This window comes from Arvicanthis niloticus, chromosome 2 (assembly GCF_011762505.2).
Source record: "Arvicanthis niloticus isolate mArvNil1 chromosome 2, mArvNil1.pat.X, whole genome shotgun sequence".
Classification (NCBI taxonomy): Eukaryota; Metazoa; Chordata; class Mammalia; order Rodentia; family Muridae; genus Arvicanthis; species Arvicanthis niloticus.
This window is the reverse complement of record NC_047659.1, coordinates 144323464-144344611: the sequence shown is the minus strand read 5'-3', so window position 1 is coordinate 144344611 and position 21148 is coordinate 144323464. Positions and strand designations below refer to the sequence as shown.

The window sequence follows — 21148 nt, the reverse complement described above, 5'->3', positions numbered from 1 at the left end:
TTGGTTGCCCCTTGTGCCACAAGAAACAACAACAAACTCATTCCCCTTCAGTGATTGGTCACTTAAGACTAGACTCTGGCAGAGACAGTGACTTCCTCTGTCTTATTTCCTGGATAAATACCACTCAGTGAATTTTGGAAGTCCATGATGTTCCGGTCTGGGTCATGCAGTCTGGCCTAAGCTTATTTCTTAGGAATAAGAAACATAAAACAGAAGGATGGTGTCAGCCTCTCATGTGAGCCACAAACCCCAGGCCAGTAACCAATGTGGTTTGGTTTGGTCACACGATATACTATTTTTAAGCTGATGTGGCAGTGACCATGACTGCGTGGTTAAGTGCCCCAGCAACAGCCCCACTGACTATGCACCTGCTCCCCTTTTTCTTTACAGTGCTGGGAATCAGACCTAGGTCCTCACAACTCCTAGGCAGGTGCTCTACCACTGAGCCACATTCTCAGCCTTGCTCACCTGTTAGGAGGAGCATCACTGTACTATACTCCTACCAAACTAAAAAAACTACACTTCCCAGCATCCCTTGCACCTGGGATTGGCCATTCAATGCCTTTCTGGCCAAGCTGGTATACAAGGATGGATGTCCCTAGCAGGACTCCAAGAAAGCCAAGTCATGCCTAGCATGTAGACACCCTGTGCCTTTCACTGTAGGTGAAGGAGTCATGTTGTATCCAGGGTACAGTAAGAATGTCACAGAGCCATTTTCCTGCCCCATGGAAGACCCTGATCTGATTTATTTAAACCACCATGTCAAAGTAAGTCCCAACTGGCTAAAAATGTAGATTACCACCAAGACAACTCCTGGAAGAGACTGTCTATTGGGCCACTACCCTACTAGGGACCACCTTTGTGCATGGCTTGTGCCATGACTCTGAAGCCCTATAGACACTGCAGTTGGGCCCTTGAATAAAATGAGTTGTAGGGTATGGGATGAAAAAATTTTCAAAGTTAGGAATAATGGGTCTCAAATTCTCTCACACACTTGATTAGAGGCAAGCTGCCTTGATTCATGTGGTATTTCCACCTACTCTGCCTTTCCTAGGATACCCCACCCTGCACACACCCACCGGCTCTAATGCTGAAACCTTTAGTCTGCTCTGACAGCTTCCTTCATCTCCCAAGCAGACCCTTCCCTAGGAATCAGGGTCACTGGCAAAGATAACAAACTCATCACAACAAGACAATGGCAAAGACACATCTAAACCCACTCACCGAAGACCAGCGCATAACTATTAGGACAGAAGATAAAGTGGAGATTCAGTGCAGGTCCTGGCTATAAGCTTGGATGCAGAAGCAAGCAAGTAGTCTCCGCATCACAGAGCCAGGGGCAGAGGAATGGCGAGCAAGGGAAAGAGGTGCTGGAGTCAATGTCTGGGGGTCAGCTGCCCACACATCATGTGGCTTTGATATGTGGAGGACCAGAATACAGAAAGGAATCTGGGTCCTCCCCCACCACCCTGTCATCAGTAACTGAGGTAAGTCCTTGGCCCTGAGGGACATTGTTCCCAACACCCTGACAGAGCCAGGCACCAGGAGACTGGAGTAGCCAGTCCATCAAATCAAAGAAGGGAGGTGGGGCTGTGAGATGTCCATCAAATCAAAGGAGGAAAGTGGGGCTGTGTGGTCAAGAAGACAGAAAGGGAGCTATGCTCTGACATATTTGCATCCAATATGTTCATCACTAACCAGCCATGGCCAGTACCTAAAACACTGCTCATGGCTACTGGCTTCTATGTGGAAGACAGAGAACAGGAATTCTAGAAGTATCCAATCATGTTCTGTGTGGACAGCCCATACTTCCATAAACAGTAGGAAACACTGCGAGTTTTCAGACTCTGTTTTTGTAAAGCATGTAGTTTTTATTTTTAATAACCCTGAAAAAACTGACAAGGTAATTACTGCATAGTTCTAGTGCTAATTAAAACATGTAGCTGCTCTGCAAGGGGCCACAGGGAGACCGCAGAACTTGGAACTCCAGAGGAAGAGAACATTCGAGGAATACAAATAGAAAGAACCGTGACCCGGGCGGCCTATACTGTCCTGTGCTCCTCACTCCCCCCAAGCAGAGTGCCCCACTGAGGGTCAGAGATGAAGGAGTGCCCAGAACCAATCGCACATCAGACTCAGTCTTCTGTAGAGTGAGTGAGAGAAAGAAAGAGAAGGAGACAAAAGTCAAGCTTGAGGCAGTCTCCAGGGTGGGAAGGGAGACAAGGCCTGGATTGGAAAGTCACAGGGCAAGTGAAAGTTTCTGGGAGGCCAGAGGCAGCTGGATACAAACCTGTAGGAGAAGGTGTCAAGACCTGCTGTCTCATGATGAAACTGTAGTGAGAACACTACAATCAGCTGGAGCTTCTGCCCAGCTACAGGAGGAATGGGCCATGGAGGTAAAGCAGACATCCTCACCCAGAATCTACAGGGCTGTGTCTCTACATCAGACTGCAGCTCTGAGGAAAGAGAAGGGTATTCCTTCTTCTCTGTGCCACAAGGTGGAGGTGACCTGCCTCTGTAGAAGATAGCTGTAAGCTCCTCCAGGCTCACTCCTACCTGGCCCATCCCAAACCTCATCAGTTGATAAAGGATAAAGATCATGGGGTCATTCTATACCCTAAAATGCACAGGATAGCCCTGCCACACAGAGAGACTCTAACCACCAAGGACAAGATCACTGAGCAGAGAAGGCTTGGTTGGAGATACTGCCTTGTTATATAATGGTCCCTTTGAGGCAAAGTCTGAATGAAGGTCCATCTGAGGCCACATGAGAACACTTCAAAAGTCATTACATTACATTAGTGTCTGTGGGCCGGTCTGTAGCCCTGGCATCTGGAGCCCAAGGAGATGAGCTGAGAGAGGACAAGGGGAAGACAGAGTAGCATGAGAGCACACCTAGAAGAAGAAAGATCTAGACGAGAGGAGGCCGGAGAGGGAAGTATGAAGACACGATGGGGTACAGAGGGGTGACTAGGAACCTGACAGCTCAAGGAGAGAAAGCTGAATCCCAGGGGACTCTGAGCTCCTTGGAAGGAGAAAGAAGCTTGAAAGAACACTCCATGGCTTGTTGCAAGTTTCATTCTGGAAGAAAACCTCACCTCGATTTAGGGGCCAAGTACAATTCACAAAGAGAACCCTGCAAGGTGCAGACAGAGCCACGAGTGGAGCTGAGACATTGGCACACGGGGAGGACCTACTCAGAAGTAACCAGCCCTGCAAGCTGGTCCATGCCATAGGTGCGGATGCTGAGAAACTATACAAGAGGAAGCCACAAGAACGCGCTCAGTGCAACTGAGGAATTGCAAGTTATTGCAAGACCCCATTTGTCACCCTTCGTGCTAAGGAACACATGTATTCATGACCTGGGGCGTTGCCAAGATTTGGGGCAGAGGGTAGTGTCAGAGTGTGCAAGCAACTCCCGTAAAGTGTGAAACAGTATGTACTGAGCAGAAAAGGCAATGTCACTAAGGTAACAAATGTGGACTCCTGTGACGTGGAGACGCCATGAGCTGGCATCCAGCTATCACACGAGCACCAGTCAGTCTGTGCTCAGGCCACCAGAACCGTGTTGCTCACCATGGGTAAACACCGGACACAACACAACTCTTCATAGCAAAACTAGAAAGCACATTCCGCAGACTATCACTGAATGACTGCTTAAAGGGAGGAGGCGGCTGGAAAACTCTGTTGAGCACAACAGCAATCATCTCTATCCCATCCACTGGGACTATCTGCAAAGACCCCTGAGGTCAGGCGCACTGACTGCAGAGGTTCTCTTACAGAGGAGGGGTTAGAGGGCTACTGAACTTCTACATGAGATCCCAGCCCCTCCTTCCCTCATCTTCTTGCTAATCGTATGTCATTCTGCTCTACATCCTTAATGACACGTGACCTTGTGGCCTTGGGCAGTGCTAGAGTGTATGAGACCGTGGGAGGCAGGTGAGGAACTCCATTCATACCACCCTGAACAGCTGTTATCCATGCTGGGGTTAGATCCCCTGATAGTGTAGCTGTTTTGAAGTCACTCACATTCCTGTAAGTAGCCACTCATCCCTGTTCTGCAAGGAAGCCCTTGCAATAAACTCCTTGCAATAAACTCCTGGGTTTTTCCACATTAGATTCTGATAGAGTTGTATGTAGATCAGTCATTGGTTCTCTCGAGCAGAGAAGGACTAGACGTTCAGTTATGTCTCCCCAGAGCAAGAGTTCTCTAACAGACACAGACACAGTGGCATGGTAAGCTCCCATGGCCAAAGCAATTAGATCACACACTGAAGACTTGCCCACATGGTGCGTGCACACATACACACACACACACACACACAAACACACACACACACACACACACACACACATACACACACACACACACACACCGTGGCTGTTTTCTACCCATCTGGTCCTATATCAGGGAGTGAAGAGGAAATATCAGAGCAGGGGACTACAGGATAGTACTGATGGGGAGGAGAAAGAGTGGACAAAGCACCCTGAACTTACTTTTCCAGGAATGTTTTTGAAATTTGACTAAGAGAATATTGTTAAATTCAAAATGCCTTGGGGAAGGGTAAAAGCAATTTAGAAGTGTTTTATAAAAATAAAGACTCTAGTCAGAGGTGGCCCATTCTTCTTTGAACCTGAATCTGACCATTGTGAAGCTACTGGCTGGATTCAGCAGGTACCTAGAGGGAAGAGAGCCTACATGGAGGGACAGATGAAGGGCTATGCCAAGAACTGATTAGAACTCAGACTCTCTGGAAGCCCCAAGTCATGTGCAGTATGGGTGATCGTACCAGGGTGGATGGGAGGCAGGACCTATCAAGATACTTTAAAAAAAAAAAAAAAAAAGAATTCTAAAAGGCACATCCCAGACAATCAAGCAGTGCATCACAATTTAGCTAGTCTCCCACCAACAGGAGTAAGCAAGCACCTTCCACACCCTTCCTGTTTCAGGCTTGCAGATCTCAGTCAACGCGAAGATTCTCTTTTTGGCCAGAACTCCACTGCTGAACACAATTCGAAGATGTTCAGTACCTGGCCTTACCATTCATGGAACTTTAGACCGTTCACCCCCCCACCCCCCCGTACACCCCATAGCTGCTCGCTTGGTTCCAGTTTGACCATTCTAACCCGTCGACAGCCCCAGCATACATCCTCCCATGCTAGACTTCATCGTGGGCATCAGAGCCCTCCTCCCTGCTCCCTCGTGGACAGATAGCAGCCCACCTGACAAACCCGCCACTGCCACCCACGGATGCATCAGCTCGCAGACAGCCAAAAAGCTAAATCCTGCATAATTTCCATTTCAAGTTTGCCTCTTTTTACTGTCAAAGAGACAAAGGAGTGGAAGTGGTTGTCTGGTAAGGACCTTCACCTTCCACAATATCTCTGAGAGCTAGGAAAGCTACCCACCATGCGTGTTACACACGACTAAGGGAAGACCTCAGTAGTGACTTAAGGGCCTGCTTGCTGCAGCCTGCCCTGGAAACGATGGAAATCAACTAGAGTCAGGGACTCCCTCTCCTGAAACACTGACATAAGCAGGTATGACTGTGTCAAAGTCCTAACAAAGACATCTTATAAGACTTGGGTGGGCCAGGCAGTGGTGGCGCACACCTTTAATCCCAGCACTTGGGAGGCAGAGGCAGGCAGATTTCTGAGTTTGAGGCCAGCCTGGTCTACAAAGTGAGTTCCAGTACAGTGAGGGCTACACAGAGAAGCTCTGTCTCAAAAAAAAAAAAAAAAAAAAAAACAAAAAACTTGGGTGGGTTTATGGCTTAAAATTTCCATAACAGGTCCTGGTACCCAAAGAGCTACTTTATTTATTTATGGATTTATTTATTTATGGATTTATTTACACTTTAAATGTTGTCCCCCTTCCCAGTTTCCCCTCCACAACCCCCCCATCCTATCCTACCTCCCCTTTGCCTCTTTGAGGGTGCTCCCCAACCCAGCCACCCCCATTCCTACCTCACCACTCTAGCATCCCCTTATGCTGGGGTATTGAGCCTCCACAGGACCAAGGGCCTTCCCTGCCATTGATGCCAACCCTCTGCTACATATGTATCTGGAGCCATGGGTCCTTCCATGGGTACTCTTTGGTTGGTGGTTTAGTCCCTGGGAGCTTGGGGGGGGGGAGGAGGTCCAGTTCGTTGATATTGCTGTTCTTCCTATGGGGTTGCCATCCCCTTCAGCTCCTTCAGTCCTTCCCCTAACTCTTCCCTTGGGGTCCCTCAGAGCTACTTTTTAAAGTGGGGGTGTTTCTGGGCAGTTCGCATAGCTCTTGTGGAATCTCTCTTCACAAAGCCAGTCTCTGCTGGCCCCTGGGATTTAATGCCATCATTTAACAATCATTTAACACCATTCAGTCCCCATTGAGGGGTCCTCGAATTTAAAGAGAAGTGTACAAAGGAAGGCGAGGCAAGGAATTATCAAACAGCAACTATAGGGTATTGCACCTCATGAAGACACAGAACTGAGCCCCTCCACTTGACACAACACACCAGCTTTGATTTTTTTTTTTTTTTTTTTTTTTTTGAAAGATCCGTTTCAGAAGCTCTTACTTCTCCCCAGAAGTGAAAATTGCCTTCTGGTGGAGAAAGGTTTTAATGATCACTTTGCTTCCTGCGTCTCCATGGTGACAGAGAGCACACAGCCCACCCCCTCCTGCTTCATTAGGCCTTTCTTGGTCCCAGGAAAGTCATCAATCAAGCCGCATAGATGCCTCTGTGACCTGTTTATCACCTAAACAATCCACATTGCCTTGAGTGTGGAGGAGTGGACAAGCCCACAGAGCGGAGAGAAACCCGACTCTGCTGGGCGGGCTCACACCTTCATTTCCCCACAGCAGCTCTGTCCAGTACACCTGTCCCGGGAGGCGGGTGCGGCCAGGTGCGCCAGACCTGGCTGGAGTCCTGGTGCCCAGTGACAGCCTTGGGCGCGATGGCCACAGGACCGTACTGCTGCCCTGATCCTTCGGGTGGGGACCACAGGACCATAGGAGGGCCTGGACAGAGGGCAGAGTAGGCACCAACCCTGGGCGGAGGTGGCCCGCGGACCCTTCCCCTGGTCAGTTAGCTGCACACCGTGGCACTCCCTACTGGGGATGCAATGAGCAGCAGCCAACCAACGGGGCACACTGCAGAGCACCCAGCTCTACCAGCAAAGAGGTTGGTTCCTCTCCGGACAAAGGGCTCCGAGGCAGCCCTGTGTGCTGGGGACAGGAACCACGGGCCCTGGTGGTGCCTGAATCCGGCCACCGTCCCCCCAGTGAAGGCGGGGGGAGCTGTGGCGCGTGGGGACGTGGTCCCCATGCCACCTGCCTCGTGTCTCCCCCACCCCGCCTGGCCGCCCCCGCCAGGCCCAGTACCTGGGTTCTCCCCGGCGTCCGTAGAGGTGGCTGAGGAGTCGCTGAGGAAGCTGGGGTCACTCTGCGAGCGGCCCCGCGACACAAGGCAGCTGCTGCCGTCCTCGGATGCGGCCATGGGAAAGGCGACGCGGGGCAAGTTGGAGGGAGATGCAGAATCAGAGCATCCTAGGCGGCCAAGGTCACCGGCGAGGGGGCTGGAGAGGGCGTCTTTTTAAAAAGGAAAAGCAAAAGGGACCAGGAAAGAAAAAGAACGGAGGAGGACGCCAGGCTGGCTTCAGGGTGGGGAGACAAAAGCCTTGCAGGCTGCAGCCAGGCGCATCCCGGCTCACGCGGCCTCGCTTTGTTATTTATTCGTATTTATTCCCATTCTTCAGTTTGTATTCCAAGGGAAAAAAAAAAGTTGAACCAGGAAATAAAAACTTTTTCTTGTCAGTGTTTATGGCGTGCTTGGGGCTGGGGGAGATGTCCAGGAATGTCTGGGGGTGCTCCCTCCCCCCACCCCACCCCCCCACCCCCCCGAAAAAAAGGGAAAAAAGAGAATCTTTGCTCTTGCAATTGCTTTAATCTGAAAGCTGTTCTTGGAGCATCTGTTGGAAAACATTAGGATTCTCCCATCATGCCACGGGAGGAGCATGACGTCATGGAGCTGGGAGTGAGAACGAGTGAGTGGTGATGGGGAGGGGTCTCAAATATCTAGACTGTCTGAGGCCAGGGAGACATAGGGGCTGGGTTAAGATCCGCCCACCACCACACCTGGTGCTCTAGGACAGAAAGTGGCCATGTGCCCTCCTTCCTCCCCCCACCCCCACCAACATGAGAGGTGGAGCCCTGAGGCGAGGGCGGTCCCTCCCTTGAAGGCATTCTCTTGGGAATGGTAATGCCTTGGTCTTTCCTACCCTCACCTATCCCAGTGAAAAGGGAGCACAAGGAGTGCCTGGCCAGGACCTGTGCGGCACTACTCTCTTCCCCTCTACGTATTCCTCAGCCCATGGAGAGGGCGTAGGTGCCATCCAGGGAGTTTCCCTTAGACACCTTTAAGGAAACTGAGGGGACCAGGAACTAGAGGGAACAGCAGGGAGGTTCCCTTCCCCCTTGCCTTTCTCACTTTCCAAGGCGGAGCTTAAGAGGTGAGTTGGCAACTCCTCTCCCCTGCAGTGGAAAAAGCTAGGAAGGTAAAGTCCTGCAAGGGCCAAGAATAGGGTCAGGGACCTTGCTGTGTCACCTCACTGGGTTGGAAGATGCCCAGAGGACACTGCAAGAAGTAGGAAAAGTGTTTACACTTCAGTCCAGGGCAGGTGATGGCTCAAGTTCCAAAATAAAGTTCTAAAATTCAAAACAGCTTAGCAAGCTCCACCCTTGCTGATCACCTGATCACTGGGCACACGGCAGGCAGGAGAGCCTTGAACTTCCGAATAGGTTATTCTCAGACTCTGGCTGGCACACACACTGTAAGGATGTGGCTTCTTGGTTGGGGTGCAGAGATCCCTGTCCAAGGAGTTCCCATCCTCACTAACCCGGAGTGGGAGGGATAGTAAAAACCTCAGACTCCTCCCACTCCTCTTCCTCTTCTTCTTCTCCATAAACTCCATGAAATGACTGAACAGGACACCACTCTTCATGATGGTCCAAACACACAAACCGTGGTCCGTCAGCTGATAAATGTCATATGGTGGCTCCTCCCTGTAATCCCCACATTCCAGAGAGAGGGGCGGAACTGCATGGGTTTGGAGCCACCCTGGGCTACACAGTGAAGTCCTGTCTCCAAGCAAAACAGTGAGATGCTATGGTTACTGTGTGACAGGCCACGAGATACAAGCACACATGAGAAAAGACAGTCGTGAAATGCTGGCTCTCCCCTGGCCCCATTGCAAAGAAGCATCGTAGAATAAAAGTGAAGCTTTGGGGGTGCCTAGGACAGGGCAGGAAACAGAACAGGAGACTATAGCCAAATGAGTGCATGGTTTCTTTGAGATAACCCCAGATTCTCAGGATGATCTAAAATTGGCCTGTGGGGACAGTTTTCCTGACTGTACATTTGCTAAAAATCCACAGAACTCTACATGCTACAGAGGTGAGCTTTGTAGCACACCAATTATTTTAGAAAAGTTTTCTCTTTTCCTTTAAAATGTGCATAGAGGTGTCAGGCTAAACTTGGGTCTGAAAAGCACCTGGGTGTCCCCTCTCATCTCTAAGGCTCTCACCTGGCAACCTACCTGGCCTCTCTCAGAATCAAGTGGATACCCATTAAATGAATGCCAGCAATATCCCAGGTTAGAAAGACTAAAGCTGTTTCCCCCAACTCGGGGCAGCCCTGAGGACCAATGTGGCTGCCCTGGGGCAGCTGGAAACACACACACACACACAGTGTGTGTGCGTGCACAGAGAAGAGATAAGGAAAAGCCCACAGGAGGACCAATTCAATCCCACAGTGTCCGAGCAGGCTGCATTCTTACAGAGAGTGCAGCTTCATTGATGTGTCTGCCTGTCCATCAAAGATTTCCTGGGCACCTACTGTGTGCCCACACCTGTGATTTCCCAGAGAAGCATAGTGAACAGATAAGTCCTGGCCTTGGTTTGGTAGTTCTCCATAGATAACTCACAGACAAGCAATGAGGCCAGGAGGCCTCCCTGGATGAGAGGTGGGCCTGGTGAAAAGACATGATGTTCAGGGAACACAGGCATGAGAAAAGCAGCCAATCAAGACCATGGGAGGTGTCTCCAGGTATAGGGAAGCTCCGGGGCAAGGCTCATGAGAGGGACAGCATAGATTGCTACCATCCTTACAGAGAGGTAGGGCCTAGCCCAGTGTCCTGTGTCCCCTTTGCGGGGCCCACCTTAGTGTCCTGTGCCCTCTTTGCAGGGTCTAGCCTGGTGTTCTGTGAGCCCCCATCACCCCTTGTCTTCTTTAGAGTTTGCCTTTCTTTCAAGGTAGAGTAAAGCAACTGTTGGCAGAGGTGTGTCTCCAAAGGATCCTTCAGTGGCTGTTGTGAGGTACTGGCTGATGGAAAAGGGGGCATGGAGGTGGGAAGGGGGAATGGAGGTGGAATAGAAGGCTGTCAGACCTGCTGGCAGGAGATGGTAGAGGCTGGGCCTGAGGGAGTCAGAGGCGGTAGGCAGGCTGTTGCAGATAAGAGATGTGGATGAGAAGGATAGAAGCCAGATTTGATGGTTTGATAATGAGCGATACTGTGGGGGATCAAGGGAACCTCGAGTCTAACAGTGGCAGGTGGTCGGGAGGACCAGAGAAGGGGGGACTGGGTAGCACAGGGGTGTTTGCTCCATCAGGCTTGGTGGTGAGAAGAGCACAAGCCACAGCAAGACAGACCTGTCCTGCTCCAACATTCTCAAGCCCGAGGGACCCTCTCAGAGCCTGCATTTTCACAGCTGTAGACTGAACACACTTACACCCTCTGCTGGCCAGTGGAGGGACTCAAGGTGCAATGGTGAGTGCTAGCCCAGTGCTGGGTCATATGACCTACTCTGTCCTGACATCTTCTGCAGGCAGGCCTGTCCTCCAAGAGCCAGGCTGTGAACTATAGGGTGTGTGACATTCTGAGTGAACTGCTGTTGACAAGGGCACAGCCATGTCAAAGACCACAGAGCCTCAGACTCTTCTTCCCTCCTGGAGCAAGGCTCGGATGCATGTCAGGCCTTCCTCTAGTGCAATTGTGGATGCTGACAGTGTGTGCAGAAAATGTTCACCATAGCTTTCACCACACCCTGGTGCTCCCACATTTGTAGCCTGAAGGCTGCTCCCCAACAGGGCCTGTTCCTACCAAGATGAGCTAAACCCACCTGCTTGATCCAGTTGCATAGATCCTGCCTCCTTCTCCAGCTACATACAGTAACCATCTCTATATCCAACTCTATACAATAAACATGCTGAGCTTCTGTGGTTTCTCCAGACGAGAATCCAGACCACCAGATCCCAGCTCTCTGGCTGGCGGTCTTTGCCTTGTCTCCATTTTCTCTCTGCCTCAGTCGGGTCCATCCCTGGAACCATGATAGCTACTGCAGTGAGCTCCGGTCACTCAAAGGCTTGCCACCAGGCGGGCACACGGATGGTCACTGGGATCTGCATCTCCTTCACACAAGTGCCTATCAGCTCCTTGTTCCCCAGAACTAGGTATCTGGACATCCTCGAGAGATGATGGACCGAGCCATCCCCTGAGGTGGGGCAATAGTGTTGGCTACACAGAGGTTTCTGTCAGGTTTGTTTGTCCGCTGTTATCTGTCATCCAGGCACTAGCATCCAGGGAGCAGCACTATCAGCAGACAAGAAAAGGAATACATATGGGGATGTCTGGCCACACAGGCCCTGGCCTGGAAGTGCGGACTCCAGCTCCATGTTACGTCAGAGTTCCAGTCCCATTTGGTGCAAAAGACAACACGTTGATACACACCAGGACACCAGCAATTTCTCTTTACCCTTAATGTTTTGAAAACACAGAACCAGCAGACTTCAGATACTTAAAAAGAACTTCTCAAGCGATGTCTTTGGCTGAATCTCAGGAGGCAGCTTAAGAGGCACAAAGGACATTACACCCAGAACTTGGAAATTTCAGCCTTGAGTCAAGTACCACTTCAACAGCAGCTCTGCCCTCTGCTGGCCATTAGGAGAAACTGCGCCCAAAGCTTGCCAGACAGCTTTGAACTTGTCTCATTTTTCCCTGTATCTCTCCAGACCCTGTGCTCTGCTCATGAGACTGCAGAGCAAGATCCTCTGGCTGGAGGAATTGTTCAGTGGGTTCTACCTTGGGGACGGGAAGTTCTGATCCCCAAACCCCCTGCATGTTGGGCAATCTGTATTCTCAGCACAAAGGAGGATGAGATGACAGCCACTGAGCAAGCTGGCTAGATGGACTCGTCAAGTCAGTGAGCTCTGGGTTCAAGTGCGAGACCCTGCTTCAAGACAGAAGGTGGAAATGGACCAAGACAGACACCAGATGTCAACCTTAGGCCTCCACACACAGGGTCCCCCTCATAACACACACGCACACGCACACGCACACGCACACGCACAGGCACACGCACGCACAGGCACACGCACACGCACGCGCGGCAGTAGACAGAACAGGCATGTCCATATATCTCCTCCTCAAGCCAAAAGTTGGAGAGTGGCTTGATGGTTAAGAAGAGCTGGGCATGGTGGCTCAAGCTTTAATCCCAGGGCTTGCACACAGGCAGGCAGATCTCTGAGTTCAAGGCCAGCCTCATCTACAGAGTATAACAAAGGAAGAGGAGAAAATGAATTAAATGGTTTGCTAAAGAAAAAGAAGAAGAAGAAGAAGAAGAAGAAGAAGAAGAAGAAGAAGAAGAAGAGGAGGAGGAGGAGGAGGAGGGGGAGGAGGAAGAGGAGGAGGAAGAAGAAGAGGAGGAGGAGCAAGAGGAGGAGGAAGAAGACGATTCTACAAGAACAACAAGAACAGCAGCTGATCGTGAAGAGGAGAGGGTCCAGTTTCCAGCACCCACATAGGTGGCTCACAACCATCTGCAACTTCAGTTCTAGGAGATCTGATCCCCAATTCTAAATTCCCCAATTCTAAATTCCATAGGCTGCACACATGTAGTGCATGTGGTACGTTTCTATACTCATAGACACAACATAACAAAGAAAAAAATTATGTGTTTTTTATATCCTTAAGCAGTGAGAGATAGCACACACCTGTAATCCTAGCATCTGGGAAGTCAAGGCAGGGGAGTTGTGAATTCTACGTAAGCCTGCATCTGCACTTCCTAGTGAGTTTCATGCCAGGCTGGGCTGTAAAGGGGAAATCTTGTCTCAAAAAAGACCAGCAGTGGTGGCACAGACCTTTAGTCCTAGACTCAGAAGGCAGAGCTGGGCCGTTCTCTAAATGCAAAGCCAGACTATTTTACAGATGGAATACCTGAGCAGCTGATGCTACACAGAGAAATCTTGGCTGGGGCGGGGGCGGGGCAGGGACAGGGGATGGGAGTGGGGATGGGGGGGAGAGTGGGGGGTGCATAAAGAAGGGAGAGGAAAGGAAGGGTCAAAGGGGTGGGTGGAAGTGTGGAAATCTAAAGCAGTGTCCCTCCCTTTGCCGATCACCAGCTCACCTCTGAGATGTGTCATAGGCTTCTCATGGCTTCCTGCAGATGCCCCTTTAGGGTCCCGCCCATTTTCAGTCTGTCTATTAAATCCTGTAAGTCAGGATTGAAGATCTGAGCACAGATGGGGCTCTGGCATCTTTCACCTGTGTAGCCTTAGGCTAGCCCCCACACCCGCTCTCCGACCCCAGTATGTGGATGAGGGGAGGAGGCTCCTTACCAGCACCTGTGCCTTTGGCATGACTCATTGACACCATTCTGCATGTTCAGGGTGGTACCACTCCTGCCTTTTCTGTCCCTGACATACATCAATCAATATGCTCTTTTCTGTCCCTGACATACATCAATTGCAGGGACAGAGGCATCTGTGACAACATTAGTAAAAGACAGAAGACTAACAGGTTAGCCGGGTGGGGGAGAAGACCCCAAGAATACAGACGGAAAGTAGCCACCATTCACGTGTTTGTGTCATGGAACACGTGACCATTCTCTGCACCTTCCTCACAGAGCTGTGAACCTGCTGCGAATCTTTCATCAGCCGCAGGTGAGAGTTGCCAACAAAAGAGGACTAGGCATTGGAGGGGATGAATGAAGAGTGTCCCATGAAGAACACACAGCATGTGTTCCCTGTGGCCCTGGCTACCTCCTGTTTCCTGCCTTTAATGGCCTGCAGGGCCTGAAGCAGCAGCCCTGTGATCTCAGTGATACAGGGGGACAGAAGTCCACAGCTGAGGAGAAACTGGGCCGTGTTCTTGGGTATCTTGTAATGGAGTCGATGTCCTGATGTTGCAGCCCGCAAGCCTGCGCTCTCAGCAGTTGGTTATTCAGATCATGTTGCATTGCTGAAAGTGACCAAGGTTTACAGTTACTGGCATCTCTGATGCCACAGCTCACAAAATTCACAGGACTCTGATGCTCCCTTGTGTAAGGAGGAAAAATTAGGGAGCCAGCAACAAGTGCCTGGCCTGGTGACGATTGGAGCCCAAGTCCTGGCTCTATCACTGGGCTCCTTACCTCAACCTGACACAGACCTTTCTGGGTTTCTCAGATTCTCTAAGAGCCTCAGACTTGAAGAAAATAGAGCATAAACTGGCGAGACAACGTAACAGCGTTACGCAGAAGTGTGTCACTTTCTTGTGCGACTGGAAGCAATTTGGGGGTTGGAATACTGATGGTTTTCCAAACAGCAAGAGTTGAGGTTTGGTGAGAACTTGTCGCTTACTGACAGCCCCATATCTCATGAGATTGCAAGAGATCTCTTGCCTTCCGCTGCTAGCCCATCCCTGGTACTGGCCCACTTCACAAAGTTCTCTGTCATATCCCTGCCTCACATCACAGACATCCACTCAACAAACAGCTATCAAACACCAGCTCTGCGTGTCCTGCTACATGCTAGTCACAGGATGATGTGGGCCAGCCTGCATGAAAGAGTAGAGTGGAGGCAGCGGAAACTGGCAGAGTAGCTGGCCAGGCTGGGAGGGGTCAAGAAATGTATTGGTTACCTTGCTTCACTGCAGTGACAGAATGTCTGGGAAAAGCAACAGAAGGAAGGAAGAGAAGGGAGGGATAAAGAAGTGGGGAAGGGGGAAGGAAAAAAAGAAGGCAGGTAAGCAAGAAGGGAGGGAAAGAAAGGAAGGAAAAAAGAAAGGCAGGAAGGAAGGGGAAGGAAGAAAAAAGGAAGGAAGGAGGGAAAGAAAGAAGAAAGGAAGGGGAAGGAATGGGAAGGAAGGAGAGAAGGAAGGGAGGAAGGAAGGAGAGGGATAAGGAAGGAAGGAGAGAAGGAAGAAGGAAGGAGGGGAGGAAGGAAGGAAGAGGAAGGGAAGGTGTATTTTGGCTCACAGTCCAAGGGTCCAGTCCGTCCTGGTGGAAGGGCATGCTGGCAGGAGCCGAGGCAGCTGTTCATATCATAGCTGCAGTTGGGAAGCAGATGAATGCTCACTCTCAGTCTTTGCTTCTCTTTTTTGTTTACCCCACTCCATTGGATAGGTGTTCCTGCCTCGTCCCATCCATTGGATAGGTGCTCCTGCCTCGTCCCATCCATTGGATAGGTGCTCCTGCCTCATCCCAGTGTAGAAGCTCTTCACTGGCACACACAGAGGTTTGCCTCTTAGGTGAGTCTAGATCTCACGAAGTTGACAGTCAAGATTTACTCTCACGGGGAAGGTGCTGGCTGAAGTTATGTCAGCGAAGCATAAGCTGGAGTCCTCTGAGAAGAGGGAATAATAATTGAGGAAACGCCTCCATCAGATTGACCTGTGGGGCATTTTCTTGATTGATGGCTGGTAGAAAAGGGTCCAGCTTACTGCGGTTAAAAACATCCCTGGCTGGGAAGTCCTGGGTGTTCACACAGCAAACAGAGTGAGCCATGGGGATCAAGCTACTGAGCAGCCTTCCTCCGCAGCCTCCATATCAGTTCTACCTCCAGCTTCCTTCCTTGTGATGGACTGTAAGCTTTAGGAGGAAACAAACCCTTCCTTCCCCAGGCTGTTCTTGGTCACAGTATTTACTAAGCAAACTAAGATAGAGAGGTTCATAGGATGAAGTGGAGTTTGTAACCATATAGGTGTGAGATGGGCCACACACAGGTGGGTTAGTGTGTGTCACGGCTTGAATGTGAAATGTTCCCTGTAGGCTCACGTCTTTAAATAATTGGTCCCCAGCACCACATTCTGTGGAACCTTCCAGACATGGGACCTCCCTGAATGATGTAGAGCCATGGAAGCAGACCTTGAAGATTGTAGGTTGGGTCTACTTCCAATCTAGCTCTTGCTTGCTTATCTGTCCATATATTTAATGAGTCCTGTCATGAGTTTCCGCCACCACAGAGCAAAACCCAGCTGCCATGTACTCCCACCATGGTGGAAAGTTCTTCACTAACCTGAGAGCAAAGGGAGACCTTCCTCCTGTCAAGGTTTGGTCAGAATGGTGAGAAAACTAACTCCATAGGAATCATGGGACTGAATAAAGACTTGGTCTTGTCTGTTGCCACCTACAGGAAGATCAAGGCAGTGGCATCACCAGGGGTGTGAGGGTTCATTCTCTGAGGACAGTGAGAGTCCTTGGTCTTATGACCAGGAGCTGAGGTAGCTCCTATCACCAAGGACTCAGAGGTAAGGAGTCATACAACTGTCACCTGCAGGCCTCAGCTCCCACTTGAACCTGAACATCTCAGATTCATGACTCTGGAGGAGGTCAGTGGGGTGTGGACAATGGCACTGTGTGGAGGCCAGGATCAGAAGCAGCACTCAGAAGGCAGAGAAGCCCTGAGTGTTCTAGGAGGTATGGTGGTGTATGAATAGGACTCTTCCAGAAGGTACCAGGAGGACAAACCCCCAGGCCTCCTGACTCAGCACAGGAGAAGGGTGAGGCCTTCAGATGGGACTGCAAGCATCTGACCACGCAGGGCCCGCCACAAAGGAGCCTCTCAGACCCAGCTGTGTTCTTGTTCTGGTCACATGGGTGTGTCCATCTCACACCGGTCTCTCACCATTCACAGTTTGTGTTTCAGTAGTGGTCTTTGCCACCCACACACTGTCCCCTTTCTATTCAGTGTGTGCTTCAGTGTGATTGCCAGATTCACATGCTTGGGGAATCTAGAGCTCAGCCTAGTGTTTACCACGACACAGATTTACACCCAGCCCTCCATGACAGATACCAGCTGAGCATTCTACCGAGTTCCAGCTCACACAGCCTCAAGTGAGCCTATAAATTATTGCCCCTGCCCTCTCTTTCTCCTCCTAGAGCACTCAGTTTACGGGTGGTGTACTTTAAAAGCACATCACACATTCTGTGGTGACAAAGATGTGAATTCCAGGACTCAACCCATTACCACCTGTGTTAGCAGCCATGCCCATTACCACCTGTGTTAGCAGCCATGCCCATTACCACCTGTGTTAGCAGCCATGCCCATTACCACCTGTGTTAGCAGCCATGCTCATTACCACCTGTGTTAGCAGCCATGCTCATTACCACCTGTGTTAGCAGCCATGCTCATTACCACCTGTGTTAGCAGCCATGCTCATTACCACCTGTGTTAGCAGCCATGCTTATTACCACCTGTGTTAGCAGCCATGCTCATTACCACCTGTGTTAGCAGCCATGCTCATTACCACCTGTGTTAGCAGCCATGCTTATTACCACCTGTGTTAGCAGCCATGCTTATTACCACCTGTGTTAGCAGCCATGCTCATTACCACCTGTGTTAGCAGCCATGCTTGTTCACCAGGAGTTCAATAATCACCAGCTTCAAAGCCTGTTGTGACTCTGCACACGGGTGCCCAGCACCCAGCGCTCCAGTTAGGAGCATCTGCCAACATCCACTCTGGCATAAGAACAGCTACCAGGGCCTTTGGCAGTCCCAAGGAATGACACTCACTGGGCACTAACCATTGTCCCTCTAGTCCAGTAACTTAGGGTCCAACAGAAATTCTCCACAAGCCTCTTGGGTCTTTGCCATTGCTACTGGAGGGATACGAGTGTACATGCGGCCACCCAAAAGACAGCTGTAGATCTCAGAACACCAGGCCTTTGGTTTATCAGCAGAATGTCAGAGTGTGCTGGGCTCCACTCCCTTCAGATCCTGCGATGACAGAAAAGGTAATGGGTAGCTCTGTCATCCAAGCATCGAGGACCTGAACCACATGGCCCCGAGCTCACAGGATGACCCATTTGGGTTGTTCGCTTTGTCATTCATCGGTATCTGTGCCCACTTACTCAGGGAGTGTTCACAGAGAACATGCCATGTGTCCAGCAGAGGGGCTTGGAATGAGAGAGTTCTGACAAGATGGCAGCCTAGCTTGGGGCAATGGCACTGGGTTATGTAAACAGCTGGGAAGGTATACGATGGGGGTGGGGGACTATGGTACTACAATAAGTGGCAGTAGGGGGAAGGGCAGGACCCCAAGAGTTCAAAGGACCACAGCACCCTCACATAGAGAGCTACCTGAGAAAATCTCCAGCAAGGGCAACATGGGATATCCATTTTCTCCCTAAAGCATTCTTAAGCTGCAGAGTGCCCAAGAGGCAGCCAGAAGACAGGTGCAGACCAGGTAGACAGTGGTGAATGGGTGGTGGATGAGATGTACCAGAGATGCAGCTAAGTATGGCCAGCTCTCCCTGTGCAGGCTCTGAGCTAGACAGAAAGCCTACAGACAGATTGTTCTCTGCTGCTGTGTGGCCTCTGTGGGGGGTGGGGGGTGGGGGGGGGATGCGCTGTTTGCTTTAGTGTTGGCTTCTCTGTGTGGCCTCTGTGTGGGGGTGGGGTGGGGGGGGATGCGCTGTTTGCTTTAGTGTTGGCTTCTCCAGGCCAACACCAAATGATGAGATTGGCAGCTCAATCCTCTTGCACATAGCGTGAACAGGAGAATTCCACAAACCCCTCTCCTCACCTGAGATTCTGGATTTCTCATCATCATTAAACTAGTCACTCTTGAGACAGGCGGAATCAAGGTCATAATCACAGAACTGATCTGGATGGTCTCATAGGCTCCATCACAGGCACCAAATGGAAGAGAGGGCTGAGGCCAGAAGACGGAAGAGGAATCTGAAGGATGTGGCTGGCTGCCACTATAGGTTTGAAGGGAGTATGACCTCAGAGTATGTGGCCTTTGAAAGTAGCCATAGCGAGAAGAAAAACAGGGCCTTTCTCTCGCCAGGATTAGCTGAATCGTGACAGCCAACAGGAGAGGCAGGTGGTGCCTCTCTCAGAACCTCCAAGGGAGGGGGAGAGCCCAGACCCATACCTTGTGTTCTTCACCTTGATGTCAGCATGAGGCCTAGAGAGAGCCAGCAGAGACACCTGGACTTCAGGCCCCCGATGTGTGATGCAAATGGCTGGTGTCCCAGGCTACCAGGTCTGTGATCACTGGTTTGTCTATAATAGAAAGCCGTGTGCCAAAGCCTCCTGCCCTCTGATAACAACTCCCACAGAGGGAGAAATGAGGTTGGTGGATGCTGTATTAAAGTCATACGAGGACCCCGAAGGTCCTTCTCTCCCTTTTACAAAAATATTTATTTTTATTGTGTTTAACTAAGTATATTGTGTGTACGCATGTGTGTGCAGGTGCGCGTGAAAGCCTGTGGTGTCAGAGATGGAGTTAAAGGCAGTTGTAATCTGTCCAGCATGAATGCTAAGAACTGCACTCTGGTCCTCTGTGAGAAGAATGTACCTTCAATCACTGTGCTTTCTCCCCAGCCTCCCCTCCCTGCTCCCTGCTCCTCTCTCCCAGTACAGATGGTCCTGGGAAGAGGGCTGCAATTATGTCTGATATCAATTTATGAGTCAAAGGAAATAAGCCACAGATAAATATTCACAAGGAGAGTGACCAGGGCCTCCTAGTGTAGGACACGTGATGTCCCATCTGAGTAGAGCTGTGTCTCTCTGTGGGACTTTTACCACCAGTCTACTTATTTCTGTGGGCTTCAAGGGAATAGGCAGAATTAGAAAACCTTTTAGGGCTCCTTGAACTAGGCACTAAGGCACAATATTGACCTGCTACTGAACCCTTCTCAGGAAAAGAAAAAAGAAAAACCAAGGTAGAAAAATGTAAATTAAGAGTGGGGGTGGATGGAGACAAGATGGTACAGTGGGAAGCGGTGCCTGTTGCCAAGGCGGATCACCTGAGCTCAGCCTCTGAAAAGCATTTGTGGAAGTAGGGAAATGACCCCTGAAAGTTGTTCTCTGACTTCCACAAGCCCATCCATGTACAAAAGCATGTGTGTGATGTGAATGTGTGCGTGCGCGCACATACACAGACGTGCACACACACACACACACACACACACACAGAGGAGAGAGAGAGAGAGAAAGAGAGAGAGAGAGAGAGAGAGAGAGAGAGAGAGAGAGAGAGAGAGAGAGAAGGGAGTTAGGCAAGATAACAAAATGACCAAGAATCCAGAGCCAGCCAAGGTAAATTGCCCAAAGAAGGTCATTCAGTCCTTTTAAATCCCAGGTTCTTACATTGGTCCAGTGGGTCCTGCCGTAGAGAAGCACATAGCCACCTATTCGAGCAGGGCTTCAGATAGAGCTGGCACTCACTTGGCACAGGCTGGCATGGTTATGACAGTCCTGAGAGGACAGCTTCTCCTGAACCCAGCAGTGTGGTGACTCCCACGCAGCCTGAGTGCCTGTTCACCAGTGCCCACAACATCCCAAGTTGGAAATCACTCTAATCTGTAAGTGGTAAGTTCTCTTTCCTTATTTCTTTATGGTCCTAATGTTTAAAATCTGGAGCTAATTTATCATAATTTCTTGAGGAATATAGAGGGGAAAGGACGGCAAAGCCATTAAAGTAAAAACAGAACTGGAAATACACAGCAAACCTGGGCCATAACAGGCACATTATGTGCGTTAGGAAGAATTAGTGAGGAGAAGAGATTCAGTCACGCAAGAGGGAGACTGTTTGGTTAACACAGCTGTCTTGCACACTCAGAAGCAGAGAAATGCAGTCCTTAACTTAATCAGAAACCTCATCTGGCGTAGAGGAAATATTTTTAATTTTCCCACTGGGTAAGTGGCTATGATCCTTCTGTCTAAACATGTACTGTGTGCTAGCAATGCAGCAGACCGCCCGCTCTGCCTGCCAGGGTCCTTCTCTGATGGTGGAAGGCAGAACCCAAGCGGAAACTCACAACAGCGTGGAGTAAGGCTCCCAGTAAGGCTTGTAGGGGGGAAATAAGCAATGTACACCTACAATCTCAGCGTTCTGGAGGCAG

The 21148-nt window shown here is 50.3% G+C and overlaps 1 protein-coding gene across 2 annotated transcripts in view; it reads right to left on the bottom strand.

The window, feature by feature from the left end:
* Positions 1-21148, bottom strand: part of Phactr3 (phosphatase and actin regulator 3) — a 219182-nt gene that overhangs the window by 182279 nt on the left and 15755 nt on the right. Inside the window, exon 1 of one of the 2 annotated variants that reach the window (XM_034496548.2) lies at positions 7367-7619. The exons of the other annotated variant lie outside the window; for it this stretch is intronic. Within the exon in view, the coding sequence (XP_034352439.1) occupies positions 7367-7481 (115 nt within the window). The 5' untranslated portion in view covers positions 7482-7619. Of the gene's footprint in view, positions 1-7366; positions 7620-21148 lie in introns of those variants that run through there. 2 annotated transcript variants of the gene reach the window in all.